The sequence below is a fragment of the Corvus brachyrhynchos genome, unplaced genomic scaffold (assembly GCF_000691975.1).
Source record: "Corvus brachyrhynchos isolate BGI_N302 unplaced genomic scaffold, ASM69197v1 scaffold87, whole genome shotgun sequence".
NCBI lineage: Eukaryota > Metazoa > Chordata > Aves > Passeriformes > Corvidae > Corvus > Corvus brachyrhynchos.
Window position 1 is genome coordinate 4,878,491 of NW_008239767.1, and position 23,605 is coordinate 4,902,095.

General features: G+C 37.7%; 1 protein-coding gene across 2 annotated transcripts in view; it reads right to left on the bottom strand.

The window, feature by feature from the left end:
* The window catches only part of RNGTT (RNA guanylyltransferase and 5'-phosphatase), a 166,918-nt gene that overhangs the window by 54,331 nt on the left and 88,982 nt on the right, over window positions 1-23,605 (bottom strand). The window contains exon 12 of one of the 2 annotated variants that reach the window (XM_008640252.2): window positions 8,214-8,314. The exons of the other annotated variant lie outside the window; for it this stretch is intronic. Within the exon in view, the coding sequence (XP_008638474.1) occupies window positions 8,214-8,314 (101 nt within the window). The remainder of the gene's footprint in view (window positions 1-8,213; window positions 8,315-23,605) is intronic. 2 annotated transcript variants of the gene reach the window in all.

The following is a 23,605-nucleotide window of genomic DNA, read 5'->3' on the forward strand; positions in this document are numbered from 1 at the left end:
CTTTCATCACACTGTTTCTCCTCGTGACCTTCTACAATTTGTGTCCTTTGCTTGTCATTTTTTCAGCATGAATTTCTGAGCAATGTGGCTTCATCTTCTCTATCAACTGCCATCAAGGAGTAGTAAATAGCAGTGAAGTATTATGCAGCCTTCTCATATTTGGACAGAGGAAACCCAGTTCTCTCAGCCTTTCCCTGTATGTCATGTTCTCCAATCCCCCAATGGTCTTGGAGGCACTCCACTCGACTTGCTCCAGTGTATAAATGTCTTTTTCAAACAAGACACAGTACTCCACATGCAGTCTCACACATGCTGAATAGAGGTGAAGAATCATCTACTCCACTGCAGCCCAGCTATCACATTAGTTGGCCACCTTTGCTCCAAGGGCTAACTCTTGCCCCAATTCCAACGTTTTGCCTTCCAGTATCCTGAGGTCCAGTTTGCCTTAGTAGTCCCTAACTTCAACTTCCCTGCACTCTGCCATGAGGTTCAGGGACTTCAAAAGCCTGAGAATAGACTTTGCCAAAGCAAAGGCTGCAGTGTGTACCCTCAGCCTTTTTGTATCTTTTTCACTGTCTAGTGCTGCATCAGCATCACACCATTTCCTTAAGTCTTCCTTCCATTAACAAGGTACCTACAGACATCAGTGACTCACCTTCAACTCAGCTGAGTTTTGGCTTTCCTACTTCCTTCCCTCTACACCCAGACACCATTTTTACATTCTCCAAGGAGGTCTGTCACTGTTTACGGATTCCATACATTTCATTTTTTGGGTAGGTTGACTTAGGATTCCCCATTCAAGCAAGCTGTACCTGCTTCCCATACCTGCTTGTCTTCTTGCACAGGGAAGAGTATGTCCTTGTGCATTTGAGGAAGCTGTTCCTGAAGATCAACGAGCTGTCCTGGGCCTCTCTGCAGTTCAAAGGGACCTGATGTGGGATACCACCTCTATTACATGAAAAAGCCAAAGCCAACCATTCTGAAGTCCAATATAATTTCTTCACTGCCTGCTTCTCTCACTCCTTTTAGATTCTACCACCTTCCAGTAGTTTAGCTGGGGGTGGCATCAGCCCTCCATTTCCACATTCACAAGTAGGAAGAAATCTAAGCTACATGGACAAAGAGGAATAAAATATCTATCGAAATATAACTTAGAAAAGATAAATACATGGGACATAAGAAAATTTTGAAGACGTGGTATTTGGGAACTTTTCTTGATCCCATTCAAGATAGAAATGGATCTTAACAGAGTGGATAAGCATGATGATAACTGACACAAGCAACTGGAAAGACTAGTTTAAGGCAGCAGCTAGTTCAAGAAAAAGGAACAGGGTCTATAAAATATACAAGGCTACATTTACATTCCAGTCTGCAAGCATATAGATAATTTTAGGATTATATGAGGCAAAGCTTTTAAAAATCTGGAGAAATGAGTAGCTGAAGTAGAATAATTATCTGACAGATGGAGATTGCCCAAGGCTGCCACTTGAACATATAAAAAGATGAGGCTGAGTTCATTTTTGAAATACAACATTAGAAATTCCAAGAGCATCCTGAGTACTAGTTGTGGAATTACAAGATTTTGTTCAGTGTACTAGAGTATAAATAGAGGTTAGATTCAAAGCTTTACTTTGAAAATAGTTTTAAAAGCCTGAGGCTTTACAAAAAGATTTTAAGTATCCTCATATAAGCAATACAGCATATATATTTACAGCACAGCACTTGGCTAAAATGTCTGTCTACCAGTTTCCTTTGTGATGCCAATGTTGCAGCTGCACATGCATATTTCTACCACGGTGATATTTGGGCTTCCCCTTCCTGTGCCACCACATTGTTCTTTCTACACATAACATCCTCTTCAATCTGTTTGCACAACCATGCCCCTACATTTCCTCTTCAGAAGATCAACTCTAGTATCAGTTGAATACTTGAAGGTAATAGGTAAGCAAATTACTTCTTTACTTTCACTTGCAACTCTCACATTTCCACAAAAAGTAAGCAATTGCTAAGCACATGTGCTTCCTTTAACAACAGTACAGCTATAAATGCACTTAACACATTCAAACCTGCACTCTGCCTGCTGTCATCCCCACACTGCACATCTTTGCCTCTATTTGCAACATCTTGTCCTTATTTGTTCCATTATTGCTGTACAACTTCATCTGCATTCTGCCTCATAACTCCACTATACTCAACAGCAATGCAGCCCCAACACTGACTGTGATCTTTGGAGACTAGGGGAACATGGAACTATTATTTTTATCACCAGGGTATTACTTGTAAAAGTCTCTGTGATGGATGGCACATGTAAGAACAAGTTTGTGTTCTTTGATAATGGACATTCTGCAAACAGGTGAGAAGGCAGAGTTCACAGCCCAAACTAACAACTTCAGTATCACATGAAATAGGGAATGGGAAGAGAAGGAGCACCAACACCCAGGCCATACAAACTATCACATCAGTTCTGCTATCTTTGCTGATTCAATTAACTCATACGATATTTCAGCCAGTTACTAATTTTTTTTTTCAAAGCAGAAGAGTAAGGAAGACTAGCATATAAAAGGACAGAAACGTAGCTATATGAGAGCAAATCAAGAACATCACAGCCATTTTGAACTATTTGCAGGTCTTCTTCTCCCCCAGTCCTTTTTAGTTTATAAAACAAAAAGGGAAACATCACTTCTAAAAAACAAGAAGACATCCACTTGACTGTAGTCATGGTATCTATATCCAGTTGTTGATTTGTAATTTCCAATGTATCCAAGGATATCCCCACTATCCTTGAATGTATTGTATTTTATCTCCCATTTTTTGTTACTTGACATTGTCCAAGCTAAACAGAACTTTGCCTAAACACTGTTTGTTTGGGTTTTTCCCCATATGGTTTTGTTAATAATGGATACAATTAAAAAAATACAAACTTAACACTAATAAATAGTTAATGTCTACTTCCGATCACTAAATTTTTTTTAGAGGCGCATATCTTCAAAGATGAGTAAAATCCTTGATGTTTTCCAGCACTTCAAGGTACTAGATAAAATTTATATTATCCTGTGATTTGAAATGGTATCAAATTGACCCAGTAAGGCATTAATTCAAAGCAAATAAAGCCAAAACTTTGCTTGTGATTTGATTTTAGCAGCCTGATTCAGATAAAATTAAGGGACTTGCACGGGCTAATTAAAAATCTGTAAAAGGAAGCATGGACATTTAAGAAATTCTGATTATGGAAGGTACCAGAAATATGGTACTATGAGACATTTTCAGTTGATATTTGTGACATTTAAATAAGACTCAGAGCTAGTTCAAGGTTTTTAGGTTTTTTAAGAAATATTCGTAAGTCAGACATCTTGAGAAAAAGCATCTCTACTACTAAAAAGCAGACTTCCCTGTAATATGAGATACTGCACACAGCAAATAAATATCCTTCACATTCTCTACTGATAAGGTTATTTAACTCATAGGTCATTGGGAAATGCAGTTAATGTGCTTAAGACCCTTTTATTTCATTTTTTTCTGAGCATCATCATAATTTAGGAAAACACAAGGTGCTGTTATTCATGAGACCATTGTTCTAATAAATCTGAAATGAAAGAGAAGTGCTGGGAAGTGAGACAACCTCTGTAAAACACATCTAATGTTTGGGCTTTTCAGTGCAACTGCTGTGTTTCACAAGAGACAAAAAATACAGTACTCTCTTGTTTAACTGACAGTTGTTATTGCAGGACTTTTGTGTTAGTGGTTTTGGTGGGGTTTTTTAACTAAGACTAACTACATTGATGTAATGAGAAGAGATTGAGAGAGAGCACAAATTGAAATTCTGGCAAACACAACACAAAAAGAGTTAATGTAACCATCATCCTGATGCTTGGAAAGGCTGTACTATGATAATATACAGGGGACAATTACCAAGGCTCAGCCGATAAGATGTAACTCACTAAGGTGCAATAATGCAATTTCTTTCAAATATGTGCACTGAGCAGGAGTGTCAGTATTAGGTCACTGAGGTTACAGAAACCCTGCCCTTCTTTGGGATGCAATAGTATCTTTTTTCTTTATGTTTATTCTTTGTTATGCAGTCTTCATCTTTATCAGGCTTATTCTAAAAGTACTTCACAGATTGTAAGACCAATCCTTTTTAATTCAATGGTAAAACTCCCTCCAATATCAAGAGTGAAATAACTGAAGCCCAGAAAAAAACAATCGGTCATTCATCCATAACAGGACTACATCTGGGGTGAAACAGCAACTATTTTGCAGTTAACATTTCTATTGCAGACTGATCTATGGATGGAAATGAAATGAAAACACAGGGGAATTTACATAGATGGAAAATAATCACACTGACTAAAATCTGGCAAACTCCCCAGAGGTAACTCCTTTATTCAGATGAAAAATGCACAAGATTGTTTACAATTTTTCAGGATCTCAATTACATATGCTATCTAAAAGACATGTCCAACAGCTGACAGAACTCTAATCTCATCCTATTGAATAAATAATGCACCTATATGCTTTTTTCCACTATTTGAGTGAGCAGGAAACTATAAATGCAAGGGCTGCATGGTTGGAGCTTTGTGAATTGGTTCAGTTTGTATCACTACTGCCCAGGCTGTAAACTGTGATAAGATCACACACTACTGTAGCACAGGTTTAGTTATGTCTGCATTTCAAGATTTAAAGATGAGCCTGTAAATCAGAACAGAGGACTTGGAAATTACAGACAATCCCTCTTCACATTGTTTCAAGCTGTTAAGTATTTGAGATCAATACTTTAACTTGGGTTCCATATTTGTCTGTAGGAGATCAATACAAAGGCACACCTTCAATTACTGTAAACATGTTATTTGCCTAACTGTGCCAAAACAACATGCGACTTCTGTAAACTCTGTACCAGTACTTCAACCACATCTGCAGTATTTTGCTGTCAAATCCCCGACAGATTTACTGGCTGAATCCCAGAGTGATTCAGATCCCAGAGGGTCGTGATCAGTGGCACAAGGTCTGGCTGGAGGCCTGTCACTAGTGGTTGGTGTCCCCCAAGGTTCAGTAGTGGGCCCAGTATTGTTTAACTTACTCCTCCATTACTTGGATGGAGGGGCAGAGGCCTCCTCAGCAAGTTCACTGATGACACAAAGCTGGAGGAGTGGCTGATACCCCAGAGGGCTGTGCAGCCCTTCAGAAGGACCTCAACAGGGTGGAGAGAGGAACCTTCTGAAATTCAACAAAGGCAAATGCAGGGTCCTCCACATTGGGGAGGAATAACTCCATGCACCATTACAGGCTGGGGGCTGATCTGCTGGAAAGCAGCTCTGCAAAGAAGGACCTGGGAGCTCTGGTGGAGCACAAGCTGTCCATGAACCAGCAGTGTATCCTTGGGGCCAAGAAGGTCAACGGCATCCTGGGGTGCATTAGGAAGAGCATTGCCACCAGGTCAGGGGAGGTGATCCAGTCCCTCTACTCAGCCCTGGTGAGGCCACACCTGGAGTGCTGTGCCCAGTTCTGGGCTCCTCAGTACAAGAGAGACCTGGAGCTCCTGGAGCAGGTCCGGTGGAGGGCAACAAACATGACTGAGAGACTGGAGCATCTCTCTTATGAGGAAAGGCTAAGGGAAGCTGGGCCTTTTTAGCCTCAAGAAGAGAAGACTGAGAGGGGACCTTACCAGTGCCTGCAAGTATCTGAAGGGAAGCTGTCAGAGGTTGGAGCCAGGCTTTTCTTGTGCTGTCAAGCAATAGGACAAGAGGCGGTGGGCAGAAACTGATGCACAGGAAGTTCCATCTGAACATGAGGAAGAGCTTCCTTAACTGTGTGAGTGACCAAGCACTGGAACAGATTGCCCAGAGAGGCTGTGGAGTCTCCTTCACTGGAGATATTCAAGAACCATCTGGATGCAATCCTGTGCCGTGAGCTCTAGAATGACTGGTTGAGCAGGGAGGTTGAACCAGATGATCAACCCACTGTGGTCCCCTCCCAATCTTACCCATTCTGTAATGCTGTAATTCCTTTTAGGACTACTGAAGAAGAAAACTTTCTTTACCTAAAAAGTTGAAACCAGTATCAATGCGTGCTTTTTATCTTAGTGTGGTGAGAGGAGGCAGGAAGCCTAACGTTGTCACACTAGAACTGCAGTAGCAAGACAGTTCATCAAATCAAACAGAATTTTAGTTAGTGCTCAGAACTCAGGAACTGTCTTTATACCGTCTAAAATTAAAGATGCTTCTTTTAAAACTCTAGTCAACAGTTTCAAAATCTGTTTTATTCTGAAGTTTCTTCAAATGAGTTTAGATTTTACCCAAAGTAACAACTGAAGCAGGCAAATCTGGAGTATTCATTCACAGTCTGTGTTTCACTGGGCAGAAGCTACTGTTTCATAGGACAGTATTTAAATAAATACCTCTCTCCTAAGAGTACCAAGTTATTTTTTGCCCCATACATCATTAAATTTTATTTTTGTTGGATGAATGCACTTAAATTACTAGTAGCAGTCAATTGTCATGCATGATGGAGTAAAACTTACCTGGAAGAACTGTACTTTATTAAATATCAGATTTCTAGAATTTTCTATATGCATGTGAGAGCAGCATAAACACTGACATATTTAAATATTACATTATTTACAGGGTAATTCAGTTATTTCCATAATATAAGAACTGCTCCCCTTTTCACATAGCTGAAATATGATAGAACTTTTCTAAATGTTTGAAAGTGATTTCAATTCTACAATGGATCAGGCATTCTTTAATAATTTGTTACTAACTTTTTAGAAATAGCTTTTTGCTGGCTCATATTTTATAACCTTTTCACGTTCCCATCAAATAATCTATGATGTAACATATTAAACATAACACAACAGCACTGACAGTTTTGTATTTGAAATCAGAGATAACTAATCAACCAATACTCCTTTATTAAGGTGAAATGAAAAATGTGTTGCATTTTGTTTCTGAATCACAAGCTAGTTCTGTATATTTGTAAACTCCAGCAGAAGTCATAAGAATACTCGCAATGAGAATAACCTTCCTATCAAATAATGGGCAATTTTTTAAAGATTTTTAAAAGATTTTTTACATAAATCTTTCATATTACATTATCCTGTGACTTAAATAAATTGCAAACAAACATAAAATGTTGTAATGAGCTGATTATCTGAAGTAAAACAAAGTATTTCTGTCTATTCTCTGAAATAGTTATGTTGTAACTGAGGACTTAATATTGCATTTTCAACGACAAAAATTTGAACAGATAACTCTGACCTCATGAAACAGTGAGAATTTATCAGTTGAGTATCTTTTGCAGAAAAAACCCTGTATCCTTAAGATTCTCTCTATTCACCAAATGTTTTCATTAATGTGACATGCAGATGTCTAAAAGTTAAATGGACCATTATTAGCACTCTGGAATATGCAAGCAATATATGAATTAATTGTTTAATTATATTGAGTTGCCTGTGGCACCAAAAAAACGGGAAGTTAAATGTCAGCATTTCACACTGTCAATTGAAATGAGTCCCAGATGTTAAAACACTAAGCCACCTAATCATCATTAATTTAATTTTAAACAAAGTCTTTTCCAAACCAAGCTTAATCTAGTATTCAGTCCTTCCCTTCCCCTCCCTAGCACAACTAAACATGGAAATAACTCCTATTTAATATGTGCAGTGACTGAACTAGGCAAATAGTACATAGGACCAATGTAAAGATTTTCATGTCTTCTGCCATTAGAACTCACTGGTTTTTATTAAGATTTTAATGGTTTTGAAGACAATACCAAAGAATGCCTAACAAGTAAAAATGTCAGGCCTTGTTTTTTTTCTCTAAGAAAAGAAGTCCTGTTTGTCACTGTGCACAATTCTAAAGTAGAAGAAATCTTAGGTTGTTATTATTTTGTCTAAAATCAATGAAAAATAGTTTTAGGAATTTAAGCTAATACAGCCTGCCCACTCTTAAAAACATACGGGCTAGTGCCAAATCCAAATGGGACTTTTTTTTCAGAAATTTGAAGAAATTTAAATTAAGAATGAGTAAATTCACAACATAAACATCTGCCATTGTTTTCAGTACAACACTAATTACAACAGTTGCTTGTATTTTGAATGAACAAGTTCTAGCAAATATAGAAATGCTTAGCCCCAGGAAGTGTCAAGAAATACTAGAGGAGAGATTAGGGACATTCACATGAGTGTTACAGATTTAAAAAGGGAAGAGATTACCTACCCCTCTCCACCAATTCTTGTTATCTTTAGACGAAAATCAACAGAGTTCAGGCTGGGTGGCTTCCATTTCAAAATATCATCACATCGACCAGGCTTGTATTTCTGAAGTAAATTAAAATGCAGTTTAATTATGCTTATTGGTTTTCACTGGTTTTAAAAGTAACAATTCAGCCTTTCAGACTCTATTAGCTGTCTCTAATGAATTACAATACTTAGTGACTGAAACAATGAATACCATTACCATGGAGGTAGTTGTGCTTCACTACTTTATTTGCTTCTGCCTTTTAAAACTGCTTAGCACTGTAGCTATGCCATTGCATATAATAAAAAGCTGAGAATGGAAATAAAAATTAGCATACTTCATTATCTCTCTCTGGCTAATGGAAAATTTCAAGAAAGAAAATAAGCCAGCACAGAAAGAAATGAAAACACTGATAGCACATACAGAAGAGATACATTTAAAATAATCTCAACATCTTGGAACAATTTAATGAACAATATTTTTGTTATCCATGCTGTTGGCTGACACAACATGAAAAAGCCAGAAGCCACCATACTGCCACCTATCAGAAGGACTCATCAGAAACATGTTCTTTCACAGCAAAGGAATTTAAGTTATGTAAAGATTAAAGAACACCATGATATACAGGAACATAAATAAGGGAGTATCTCTTGCTAAAGAGAGAGGGTACACATTTGAATCACAATTTGAAAGGAACAATTTTCTCTTAAATTGGAGCTTTAGTTTCTCATGGTCTCTCCTATCATCTGCTTTCATTTACTAAGCTGCCATTTTGTTCATCCCCAGCTATCAGTGAGAGTTAACTTCTTGACCCTTTCCTTACCAGAATATCTTTCATGGCAATGGAGAAAATCAGAACGAACATGAATAGGGCAAAAGTAAAAGAATAATTTGGAGATGCATAGAATGAGAAATTTTACATCTTTATTTATACACAGTGAAAAATTTATGGAATTTTATATGAAAAATAAAACTATCCACTGTCTTTTGGTAACACAACAGTCATCATCATCACACTTCACTCATGCTGTGTTAAATATTTTCAAAAAACAGACTTTATTGATGATAAACCTAACAGTTCTAAATCTAAAATGACAAAAGCAGATGAATTTTCTGTTTTCTAATGGGAGAATGTAAAGTTACTCTTTCCAAAACAAATGCAGCATATCTTACTTATCATTTCTTGATGAAAAGATGGTCATTAATTCTTAATGATGCAAAAAAGATGGACCAACCTCTTTAAGTGATGGCACTGAAACTCTGAGGAAAAGCTACATCTGATCTATAGAAAACCTTCCTCACCAGAGGTCTTCTATCCTGACTCTGACAATAGCCAACAGCATGTGCTCAGGGAAGATGAAACGCAAGGCAATTACGTATATTTTCTACTACTACTCTTTGAGAAACTATCCATTTTGAAGCTCAGGGACTTCCTGATGTAGATGTGATTCAAATGTGATTCCTATATATTTAGTTATTTTCAGTTTCTCTGCATGAGCTTGTATAGTTCCCCAGTAAGACCGTGTAAACCTCCATCAGCTGTTAAAGCCCATGGTACAACCTTTCACTCACAGCCTGACTACCTTGCAGGAATAAAAACACCACCTTTTGTTTATTTTGAAGAAGTTTTTGTTCTTTTTGAAGACTTGCACTTTCTAGGGATCATACTAAGAGAGATGCTTAACAATCAAACCCCATTGTTTCCATGTGACTCATGGTTTCATATGCCTCTATATGCACAGAAATGCACTCAGCTCAGAGGCTATCATTTTACATGTACTGTTAGAATTTTCTTCTCCACTTATATTACTCTACATAAAAGTTTATGCACTCTTTTATCACTCTCAGCCACCTAGTCTTGTAAGAGCTTACTATAATTCTCCAAATTTAGGACCAGCCTTTGCTGATCCATCAAGAAAACAGCACTCAATGGTTCATCCAATTTTCATACTTGCTTACATGCAGTACAGGTGACTCCCTTCCCTGGTGAGGACTGAACAGTACCCCATCCCTTCACTCCTACTTTTTAACCAATTAGCTATCTGTGCAAGAACCTTTTAAGTCTCACATTCCTTTAGTTTCTTCAAGAAAATTTCAACAAGAGGCTTTCTGGAAGTCTTGGCAAGAAAGACCATATGAACCCTTTTGAACCCTTTGTTGGAGAGGTATAACCTTCCTTTCAAAAAGGTATGTAATTTCCACCAACTGTATCAATCATGTTCACCCAGACACCAGCTTCTGTATTCCTTATTGCTTCTACTCCTTTGCCCAGTCCAGATACCAAGCTTACAGGACTTATTTCTTCCCTGACCTTCCATGATACCTGTCCCCACCTTCATTTTTTTTTAAATTGGTATTGTATTTTCTACCCTCACACACTTAGGTACTAAGGTATACTTTTCACATAGGATCTACTATCCAATTTTTTCAAACTCTTTTTCCTAAACTGACAGGTTACATCCTCCTAAAAGTTAGTAAGAAACCAACTTCGTAACAGATAGGAACAACTATTCCAAGATCAGTAGTGAAAAGCAATGTTTTGACAGAAGATATCTGCATACCTGTAATTACACTGCAGGATCCACAATTCTGACTCAAGTTTAAAATTAACAGGCTGGCTTGCTTGAAGGGAATGGGGGAGGATTCGTTCATTAAGATGGACTTATTTTCTTTACCTCTAGAACCAGCATAGTGTGAGACAGGTCTCAGATAAACATTTTGTTCTAGCAATAAAAAAATAATCTCTACCACACTTCAAATTAGTCAAAGGTATCTCACTTAGAAAGTAATGACAATAAAGATACCCTTTTGACTATTACATTTCGTTTTGACCATTGTCAAATAACAGCCTTGTCACTTTGCAGCAATTTGTTAATACCAAACACCTGGTAAAGGTAACAGATAAATTACAGATATCTTTCAGAAATGGTTACAAAGCCTTAGATAAGCCATCAGAATTCAAACCTCATACTAAGAACAATTTATACAGCCCCTTCTAGGCCTCCCCCAACTTCTTCTGTTAACATGAAAGAGAGAAATTCACAGAAGTCTTGCTCAAAAGGAGAATTCATTCAAAGGCCATATTAATAATCCCTAAGAAAGAGATTAGTTTTTGTAACAAGTGAGTTCACACACACAAGACAGCACTAGTAAGTTATTGAGTTTGAATGCTAAGTGCTAAATCAATTTCTTTAAACATGAGCTGAAGCCAAACAAGAATTCTGCTTGTTAAATATGTGAAAACTTCACCTTAGATGAATCACTGCATACTGCAGACCTGTTCTGCGTGAAGTTACTCTTTATTTTAACTCCAAACCAAAATGTGAAGCAATCTGTTTGAGATCGAACTACACCCTAGCATTTTAAATATAGCATTCATAGCAATGAATCCTCACCACCACTCCCCAACAAATATGTATGTACACGACTACTTCTAAAACGTATCAGATCCCCTATCATCTCAAATACAAAGTTCATGCTTCAATCTGAAACCCGTCAATCTAGTCTAAGCACAAAAATTAGAGCTCCAAACCAAAAAGTTACACTGACAAATCAGAAACTGTCTCAAATAGCTTTAAAGGATTGGACTAGGTGACCTCCTGAAGTCCCTTCCAATCTAAATTATTCTACAAAACTGTGTCTCTCTTTGCTTGCTTGTTCTTTTAGCAACCATATTGGGTGCATTTTAGTTCGCAAAAACAACAAACATTCAAAACAAATCCCCCAGTTGTTCTCATTTCCTATACTTTAGTTGCAATGGCTGGGCAGCTCTGGTGCGTGCAAACTGGATTCCATCAATGTAAAACCAAACTTGAAGTTTCACTTCAAGGACACACCCTAATGCCCTTCACACCGAAGTACAGACACCAGAGGCCAAGGCAAAGGCTGTTCCACTGCACTGCTACCTTGCACCTACGGAGCACAAACAAACCTGAGCTGTGAAGATATCCTGCAACATCCTGAACTGCTGCTTCAAAGAAATAAGGGTATCAGTGCCTTCAGTTGGCTATGACCCCTAAGCTCTCCAATTTTTACTTTCTTTTTTATACCTTTTTACATTCACTCACCATCTACCCAACATTTCTTCTATCTTTTTAGTAGCAGCAGCAGTAGTAGTAGTAGTAGTACTAGTAGTAGTCATCATATAAATGCCCTATCTTCTGTGACCATTCTCTGCTGGCAAAACCTCAGGCCCTTACTTTCATGAAGAAGATGAAGATCAGGGATAACAAATGTGTCAGAAGTAGAGTCGCATATGTGCCCCTACTATGAAGATCCTGAACTTCAGGCAAGAAAAGAATAATGACCCTAAAACTCAGATGCACATCCAACACCCTGGGATGAAGAATCATCACTGAAGACAGCTCAACAGAAAGCACATCCTCAGGCATCCCTCTTAGGCTGCTAAACCCATTGATTTCTCACCTCAGACTCAGTGGGCTCAAGTGGGTCTAGTCAAACCACTATCAGGGTTTTATTAGACCCCTGTTAGAACCATTTTAGCACTGCAGGGCAAAATGATGGGTTGCTGGTCATGCTGAACCTCAATCCCCTGCCCTGTCCCAGAGTACTAAGTCTAGTTCCCCCTTCCTCCACAGCTGCCCAGAGGGGGGGGGGCACTCTTTTCTCCTCTCCCATCGAATCAAGAGAAAGGCTGGCCCTCCAAACCTCAAGTTCTGTTATCTTAACTTTTCCGACACATTTCTTGTCAATTGCATATAGTCTCACACACAGGTTTGGGAATAGCCTAAAGCCACGTGTCAGCATTTGCATTCAATGGATGGCACAGCAGAAAGCGGAAAGCCTAGACAGTGGAGGTATCAGAGGCCCATAATGAGGATAAACTTTAACTCCAAATAGCTGCTTCCACATGGGATAGATGTTTCTGCTTAGTATTTTGTAAAGGAGGAAGATCGGGGTTAGTTTCTGGGACTGCATTCTGGGCAGGCAGTCTGGGGTGTGGGGTGGTGTTGACTCACCATGAAGACACCCACCTGGAAGACTGAGTGACTTCAGCCTAAAGTCTAGACAAAATAAACGGCTTCTCCTAGCGACTGAAAAGGAAGAGGTGGTAGGATGATCAAGAGAGAAGTTCGTGCCTCATCAAGAAGAGGAAAAGAAGGTTTCCTTTACAAGGGTGGATGTCTCACTATCCTACAAAGTCTAATCAGCCAACTCTACCTCCCATAACCCTTATTAAACACCATCCTCCTGAAGTGCAAGCAGCAGCTAACACAGGCCACATTACATTTCCCTTCCTCCGTATCTTCCCTCACTCCTTCCAAATGACAGGAAGCCAGCAAATAATCCAGTTCTTTCTCTTCTCTGAAGTGGCACAGTGCTGCTGCTTGTCAGCTCTAATTTCTCCTCAGTAAACTGGTCAGACCTAGCCCTGCAAAGTATCCGAAGGGCTGCAAAGTTGGCAGCTGCAGGCACACACCAAATTAGAAAGAAAGCTAAAATAAAGGGCGCAGAAAGGTCAGGGAAGGTTTGTTTGCATTGTCATGCTTGCCCAAGAGGTATGGAAGGTTGAGTACCTTTGAGGAGTGAGGGCAGAGCAGATGGGAGGGGCAAGGGGTTAACCAAGACAGCTAGTGGGAATCTACTGGAGTTCTTTTAAATTATTAAATGTAGTTTGCCACATTGCAAATGATGTTAGCATCTAACCACACTGAAAATGTAATAAAGTTCAATTAAGTATCCTTGAACAAGAAACATAAATATTAAATATAAAACTTAACTACTAAATATAAAACTTAACTACAACAAACCTATAATGGCAACAAATCTGCTCCTCTTACCATGCAAAACAGGGTTAAATGTTTTATCTGAAGAGCTCTACTTAATTCTGAGGCCTCTTAATCCATAGAGCAGCTGCTGGCCTGTCCAATCTAATAGTTTGCATTCAGCTGGGTAAACATAAAGACAGAATAATTACCCAAAATGTGTTTTTATTTTCTTGCACTACAGACTCTGGATCATTTTAAAGAACTAAAAGGATTTATTATAATCAATCATTTCAGGCTAGACTTTATAAAGAAATGAGCTGAAGACACAGAAGTTGCTAACACTGTTGACAGATTATGTGAACACATCACAGCAATGGATCAGGAGACCACAAGATCAAAGGCAACCATTGACTCAATTGTATATTCATAGATTTTTAAGACTGCAAACCATTACCAGGCTCATTGAGTCAGCTCTGTTGCATATAGGACAGAGAAACTTGAACAATGATGTTTATATCAATCTTATAACTCCCATCCAAACTAAAATAATGTTTACATCAAGTTTATAATCCCTATTTCAAAATACAACACACCTTTATGAAAGACACCATATAATGAAGAAATCACAACACGTATCTTAGGGAAGTTGCCACAGCCATTTATTACACCTCTGTTTAAAATTGCTTACTTCTACACTGAGTCTTGTGTAATGCCTTACTTTAGACTGAAGCCTGGCTCTCCATGTAATTACTTCCCTTTTTAAGATAACATGAGTAAGTCTGAGTCTCACTGCATGGGTAATTTCCCAGTAACGTACACATTGTCATAGTGTAATTTCACAAAAACCTTTATAAGAGTAGGCAACAGAACTGAACCTACTATTCCAATATTCTTTCCATGGCTTACACATACAGCAGTACACAAAGTGTATTTGTGTTCTTCTGCACTGCACTGAGAGGTGTTGATAACTAGCGGAAATCATTCTTTTCAGATTCATGCCTTTAGCTGGGACTTAATACACTTACTCCTGGAAATACAGCCCACATTTGTCTGTATTCAAGCACCATCATAAGATCAAATGATCCAGCTTAGCCTACATGACTGATTTTTCAGGAAAACAGGAAAGTTTGCTGAAAAAGTTCAAAATATTAACAACATGACCATAAAAACATATGCAAAATCCCAACACTATCATTAAAACCCTTAAACCCTTCTTTAACTGCCACCAAAAAACCCCCAAAAAACAAACAAACAAACAAAACAAAACCAAACCAAAACCAAACAAAAACCAAAACCAACAACAAACCCAACCCAAACAAAAACAAACCAAAAAAAACCAACCAACCAAAAAAAATCCAAAAATAATCAAAACAAAAAACAAAACAAAACAAAAACCACCACCAAAAAAACCCCGAAAAACCCTAAACACAACCAAACACAAGTCACTAACATCTACAAGAGGAAATAAGTTCTCTCACCAGCAGTTAAACTGCGACCCTTAGCTGCTTCAAAAATTGTGCCTTCTGTCCCTTCCAGCTTCCCTTCTCAGTTCCAACTCCTTCTGTTCCTCAAAGTGCCCAAACAAACAACTTACAACCTCCCCATAGTTCCCACAGACCATCACTGCAACTCCTCATGTATTCTATTTTCTTTGCCTGGGAAAAAGCTAAGCAAATGGGAATGTGGCACCAGAAGTTTCCTGGTCATTGACAGGTAAATGTGATTAATGCTTGTTCTTGCTGTATATTGAGCAGGACACTGAGAATTGGAAGAAAGGGATATACTAGTCTGGTCACAAGCCCACTACACTTCCTGGCTGAGGAGCAGAAAGTCCAGCTTTTCTTACTGAAGTCAGAGGCAAACAGGTTATTTGAGGAAACTGCTTTGAGAGCAGTGGGCTCATCGCTAACTCACATCCTCGGAGGTGAAGGCAAACAGTGTTGTACACTATGGCATTTATGGTGTTTGGTGGTGATCATTGGTCATCAGCACACAAGCTTCAGAGATTATCTATCACACCCACAGAGAAAGCTACTTTGTATGTTGGTGGTCTAGGAGATAAAGGAGAAAAATGTCCAAGACCAAAAGCCTCCAAATTCAAACAGGGTGTGTGATTACAAAGACTAATACACAGAAAAAGTGACTAAAATTAGTGCATTGATCTGAAGTGGACATTGGAAATAAACACCTGGACATCACTATCTACTTAGACCAAACATCAGACAGTAAGAGAAAAATATTATTGTTCATTCTTGCACTAAACCATCGTATTTACTTATTTAAAATACATCAGAGCCGGCCAAACTGACTATCTGCCTTTGCCAAATACATTCCACATACCACAGAGGTAGAAAAAGAACTCTTAGAAAGTCTGAAGAATTCAGAGGTACCTAAGAAACTTCTATAAATGAATGCAATAGATGAAACTTTTGACAAATGCAGGTCAGCAAGGGAAAGATGAATAATTTCCACTGAAAAAAGGTGCTTTAAAAAAAATCTCTTCAACGGCACTCAGTGTCTCAAAGATTATCAGAATTCCTTTGTTCTTGATAAAAACAAATCAAGTGCTCCAAATACTGATTACTTTCTTGTAGACATTTGACATAATTTGTGTATAAAGTCTGAAAATAGTAAAGCAGGCAATTCTTTTAATAAATGTGAGTCAACTGTTCCTATATTTGTAAAGGAAATACAGGGAGATGTGATTCGTAGTACGCCTGAGAGTGTTCAGGCTAAGAGAAACTCTTGAATAAACACTGGTACTTTCCAAACACCTGTCAGTTCTGAAAGGCATTTTCATAGTTGAGGCAAAACACAAGAAGCTAAACACTGAATGGAAAATATGTAAGAACACAAAATGGCTGCAAACTTTGTACAGCTCCAAAATACAATCCAAATGCCTTCCAATTTCACACAGACAGTTTTCATGTATTGTACCAAACCCTCCGCTAAGCACAACTTGTGTCCAACCATGGAGAGATGGCCATGATACCCTAACCAAAAGATGACCCAAAAAAAAAAAAAATCCTAATTCCTTCCCTTCAAAAAACTCTTTTAACTAAAAGAAATTAATAAATGCTCCTTTTAATGCTTAGTGTCCTAAATTACTGATTTGAACCACCCGAAAAATCAAAGCGCTGCAGTCCTCACTAAACATCAGCTTTTTGCCTGGTTCAGTGATTTGATCAGAACAGACAGACACACTGATGCTCAACAAATATTTGACCAGCTTGAAAATAAGGTTGCTAAGGAATTCCAGACATTATACAAAGTAATGCTGTCACATCATTGAAAGCAAATATGCAACAGTAACCTCAGAGGCTCAAAAAGATGGGGAAAAGACAAGTTCCTTGGCTAAGCTCATCCAACTTAGGGGCCATGGTTAAGCCAAAAGGACGATAGAGCCAACTCCAGATAACAGTTTTAAATAACTCATTACTTGACAGTGAAGTCTCCAGGATGCTTTAATTCCATGTAGTCAAACAAATTTGTGCTAATTCTTCCATTCCTCCACTTTAAAAATCAAAAAAAGGAAAAATTAACATGTTTTAAGACACAATCACATCTGTATTCCAGAAATTTTTCCTTTAGAAACTAAGAACTAAGTAGGAATGACACTTTTTAATGCATTAGGACCGATTAGCTGTCAATAGCTGTTCTGGAAGAGCTGTTCAAGAAAATGTTATTGTATTTTATGAAAATGTGACTTGAAGCTATATGAAGTAGAATCGAAAATATTATAATCAAAATTACCCATGAAATATTAAGCTTAACTGTCATACCAGACCAAGAAGCAAAACATGCACCCATTTAAATACTGTTAGATTATGTTTTATGCTAAGGATTTTAACACTTGAATGCAAATCAGGTTTAGAAGGTTAACCTGAATACAGAAATTATTTTGTTAATATGTTAATAGAAAACTGCTTTTTCCAAAAGTGCCTCTGATCCTCAAGCTAATGCAATATTTATACTGGACTTCTTTGGTAATTAGTGGGCTAAACATCTTCTCCTCTTGCACTTTAATTTAGCTTTATACCTCCAGCTTCATTAAACATCTTGTTTCACAGCTATACTAATAGCTTTTCTCAATATTCCATTAAGCAAGCAGAAAAATATGAGAACATTTTATTCATAACTAACATCATTTACATATTAATCCTATTAATATTTGATAAATGAAGTTCAGATCACAGCCAAAGCCTATATTTATAGCAATCAGAATGTAGCAGCCACAAATTTTTTTCCCTCCTCCCCCCAGCACATTACTAGAAGCAGCAGAAACCTATTTTTGGTCAGCTCTGCCCTTTCACTGAATGTAATGATCTGGACCTAGAAACTCCAATACTTGGGTTTGAAGCAAAACCAAATAAGTAAATGGCTTCAAATCATTGGCTAATGTATATATAATCCAAAATGGACCAACTGGTGTCTGACTTGGATTATAAACTCTACTTTTGGCAAATTAAGGTAACTGTTGAAGAGCTACATACTTCCACCTATGTCACAAATAAATCTCCTGACAACAGAACTATAGTGCCCATGGTCAAAGGAACTCGTGATGATCCATGGTTGCTGCTTAAGATACTGGATTTATATTGCTACTGATTATTTTGTAATCTTCTTATTTTTCATCATCACTAACCTCATCTATAACCTCATTACATACAGGCTATGTAAGTCTTCTGAACAATTAACACAACAATAGAAACTCTCAAGATACCTCAATTTGCCTCCCATCACTCTATTTCACTCTGTGTTTCACTTTATATCACCACGTTGAACTGAGATGGCCTCAGCATGTAGCATCAGTGTAAACTGTCACCAAGAACTATTGTATTTACTTCTCCAGATGAAATTTTCTTTCAAATTCAGCTTCACAACTCATTAATAGCCTTAACCAGAAATTAATATAATGGAAAAGCTCATATCTACATAACTTTTCCTCAGCCATACAGTGTTAATTTCTACTTGTCTAGAAACAGATAAACAAGCCCAGAGGTAAGAAGCTAAATGGCTTAAGACAACTGTCCATAAACAGATGAGAGTTAGAGTTTCACCCTGATCTCTAAAAGATCCTATGATATATGGACTGAAATCAATCTTCCTTCATTTCCATCCACCTTCTTGCCCAAAACAATCAGTCACTTCCTCTCATGTGATCAGGAAGCCCTTCTCTTGAATATTTCCACACATCCTTGCTAAAAACTACAGGAATTAGCTTCGCACTAAGTCCAAAAGTTATGTTTACCTTTAATTACTTTTAAGGAGGTCATAATCCTTGCAGATTGTGAAATCCAGTCTAATTTAGGCACAACAGTGACGCTGGTGCTCTAAGCACTAAATAAAACATCTCTCCAATAAGCACCTGTTTCCCACATGGTGAATGGAGACAGATCTGAAGCTCTGCACATGTTTACTTACCTAATTTAGGTGGAGAGGACTCCCTAGGACTTGCTCCACCTCACTGAATATATGTAGAACTTGGGTACTTCCAATGCAAGTTCCCTTACAAGATTTTACGCTGCTCTCTGTATTTTCAGATTCAGACACTCTTCTTGAAGTCATTATATTACTACATATCTGAAAGATTCAAACATTCTTTAGATAAGAACATTTGAGATCACTAATGCTGCTTTTCATCTGCTATTCTTTCAGAACTAAATAGGTATTAATATATCTAACAGAAATGCAATGTTTGGAATGACAAGCCATGGTGTGGACCGTAAAAGGCAGGAGCAATTTTAATTGTTTTATTTATTAGATGATTTGTATTGTTTTGAGTCAGCACTAATTGACATTTAGAAAGCAAATGGAAAAACCTTTGGACAATGGTATTGCTAGATACCATGACAATGTTCAGCTGATGCTTTCAGTGTGTACAAACAATAACCTTTGCAAAACTATTCTGGAGCTGATAGCACTTCAAATTTTAAGTGTTAATTTTCTCTTTCCATTGTATGTTTAACACGACTCTATCCAAATTCATCTCCCGAGAGCTGTTTAAGACTTCAGTTCTTAATTCATAGCAACAGAAGTTGCTGACAAAGGATGATGGGAGAACTCCAAAGTAAACTGTTGGGAGAACCAAGATAATACAGGAGCACTCCTGGCTCACTCCTTTACTGGTTTTTCTGTTCTTTTTCTCTCTTAAAGTGATGCTTATTATTCTTCTCTCTGCCCCAGCGACACAACAGATCTTTGAAAGACCCTTAGGGAGATCATCTTCCTTCTAATCTTCCTTTCACAATCTTACTGTGAAAAAAGCCTTGGTCACATGAAGCCAGTAATGTTGGAGAACACATCAATTTTCATTGTATAAAGTGATAAGTGTAGTTGCTTCATTGCATCATTTGTTTTATGAGCCCTACTGTTTATGCCTCTTTACACGTTTAAAGTGTTGTACATACCAGCCAAAACCTTCTCTCATTTCTCAAACCCAATGGCAGCAATCTCTCTTCACCTTCTGTCCTTTCATTGTTACCACCTCTGTCCCAACCCAAGTGTAGTTATCACTTAAATTTACACCAGAGAGAAAAGGAAGTCAGTCTCTCAGAGGACTTATTTCTTTGTGGGTAGTTAGTTTGTGACCAAAGGCTCCTAGAAGTCCCACAAAAATTGGGCTGGATCAGCGGGAAGTAGTCAGTGCTTCAAGTCCAACAGCCATAGCATCCCTGGTATAACAAAGAATCTCCATGAACTGAGCAGCAGTGCTCTTGGCTGACTCACTGCAATAACCCGATTTGGAAGCTGGGTAATTTATCAATATTAGAGGCCACATTTGCACAAGCTCCAACCTGTGAATTTAAGGCTTCATCACAGCATCAGTTTTGTTGACATTTTTAGTAAACTACAGTGATAATCAGTATACCAGGAATAACATTTCAGAAAATCCCCTCGGAGCCCAGGAAGATTAATGAAAACTACCAACCCTAAACAGAAAGATGCAAAAGTATATTTCAAAATACTTCCTGAGGAATGCCAATCTTAAAAAAAAGAATGAAGCCTTACATCAAAAGGCAATCAGTAGGCTGGAGCTTTTAGCTAATCTGAACATAAGGAGAAATGTGCAAATACTAAGAAATTGCAGCACGTTGGTCTCAGACATAGTCCAATTTCTCTTTATAATTCCAGAGCTAAAAAGCCCCTAGAGCTGAACAGATATGCCTGAAAGATGATACACAGAATTGCCAGCAGGATTTTTTTCTACATGTTGCTAAATGTGTGCTACACAAAATTGTCATTAAGGGCTAGCTTATTACATCTTACAGGGCTACAAATCTCCTTGAATTAAATATACATGAGTCTTGCTTGGAATACTGAATCCTGTGGTATTTTATACGAAACAATATAAACTAGCCTTTTCAACTACGTATTCTAGTATACAAATTATAAAATAATGAGTTTTAATCATATTAAATTTGTCATTAGCCATTGACATTAAAATAGCAAACCACGTATTTCACATCCTTATTTTCACTTTGTCATTAGCCATTGACATTAAAATAGCAAACCACATATTTCACATCCTTATTTTCACAAGGAAACATTCATACAACATGGGAGTTAAGTCCAACCAGTAGAACTCAGCATGTGCTTCACAGTGCTTTTACTTTGCAAGTAGCAAGCTGATGGGCTCAGAGATTAAAAGCAAAGTGGAAAAAAATGTATATTGAAAAAAATCGGTATGTACTTTCTCTTTCAAGTCTCCTACAAGATTAATACAACTTAAAACTGCATTTTCAGGAGACTAATTTGGATAATGAGCAGGGAAAAATCCTTGTCTAAAAAGAAAAAACATCCCATGCCAAACAAGAAAATGAAAGGATCCTACCCACTCTTTGTGTGAAATTAATCCTTATAGTTCTCACTTAGGAACAAACAAGTCAATGTCTCTGGGTAAGAACAGCTTAAGTTGAATAGGGTAGTTATTTGCTGAGCACTGTAAGTAAAGGGAAAAGAAATACACGTTGTATTTTAAAAACATTACTCAAAAAATTCCAGTTACTGTGAAATTAGTTGCTATCCTTCTTGGGAAGGACATTCTCCCAATTAAAAGCAGTGGTTCTGATGTAAGTTGTTAATAATGCTTTGTAATCACAACAGATTTTTTTACCCCTTCTACAGAGCATGACCACACAAACACAGAGACATTGAACATGAAAACTCTGGTTTGAATACTGGGATTGAGCAACTGCCATGAAGAACCTGTTCCGACTTCTCTGCTGCTAGCAGGAAGCTTTCATTCTGTTACTGGCAGAAGGGTTAGAGTCAGACTTTTTTCTCCTTTCCCTATTCTTAAATGTTTCTTCTTTAATGATACCAAATGTTTAAATGTTAATATAGGTATGATTTTGAGCAGGCAAGCAGCTGAGGGCCAAAGAATTAGGGGAGGGGGTAAGTGACAATTACCACTTGCCAAAACAAATGTCATCAGGTTTAGACGCTATTTAACAGTTTAATATTTTAACAAGGGGGAACAGAAGGACTACTTAAGCACAGCTTTTCCATAAACAAATACAGAATGTATTTCAAAAAGAGAATTATATTTCTTAAGAAAGAGAACTGCAACTCATAGTGCTAATTCACTGGCATCCATCAAGTGAATGGAAATGTTCGATGTGCAGTCACTGGGAAATTCTGGGAGAAGAAAGCAGACAAACCTGAGCCAGTTCAGGAGAAGCTTCTTTCAAATCAGATTTCCCTCCCATGCTTCCTCTTTCCTAATGTTATAAAAAGACAACAGTCCTTTCCTTAACCTCTAGATCATAAAACACAAATGAGAATGCCATAGGGAAAAAATAACATCACTGGTTCAAGCACAAATATGTGATGATGTTTGGAAGATAGTTTAAAAATCTCTTACCACGTGCAAGATACAGCAAGTTTATAATTTCGATGTAAATGTTACTAAAATGCAGAGATAATAATGAGCATGCTAGTATGAATTCTGAGCTAAAAAATTAGATCTCTGTGAAGCTCAATCCTATTTGTGGAGCAACTTCAAGAGAATCCTTCAAAAACTTTCTTAAAGCAGAGTGAGAGGTACAGAGATGACAGCAAAGTGAACAAGTCCGCCAGTCATCAATGCAGCAGGTACTCCAACAAGAATGAGAGAGCCATGTGGAACTACATCTCTCTTGACACCAAGAACAGTAAGTACCATACTCATTTTATGAGCTGTCTTGTAAAAACCTTTTCTGTTGTATAGTACATCCTCAACAGAAGGAGAACATGACTTTTACAAACCAAAATAATTCAAAAAGCTATTTGTTGAAATTAAATTCTAAAGTTGGGACAAAGAATATGAATCTTAGCATTAGCAGGTGGGGAGTCAGTGGTACCGGTTTTGGCAGAAAGATCTAGAAATTCAGTTCAAGTGGAAACCAAAGACATTGTGTCTAAAATAAAGCTATAACAATGATTGCAGTGGAAGTTGAGGGAGAATATTAGGTGAAGTACCATTCCTCATTTACCAAAATACTAAAATAGGTGGACCGAAGTTTTAGCTGCGTTACACAGACAACACTTAAGTTATTAGGCTTTTGAACATATTTTTCCCTCAGTTGCACATGTGCATTTGTGCTTTCGAAATGTGTGAAACTGGGAGAAGCTCTGAAAAAAATGGGTTTCAAAAGGGGT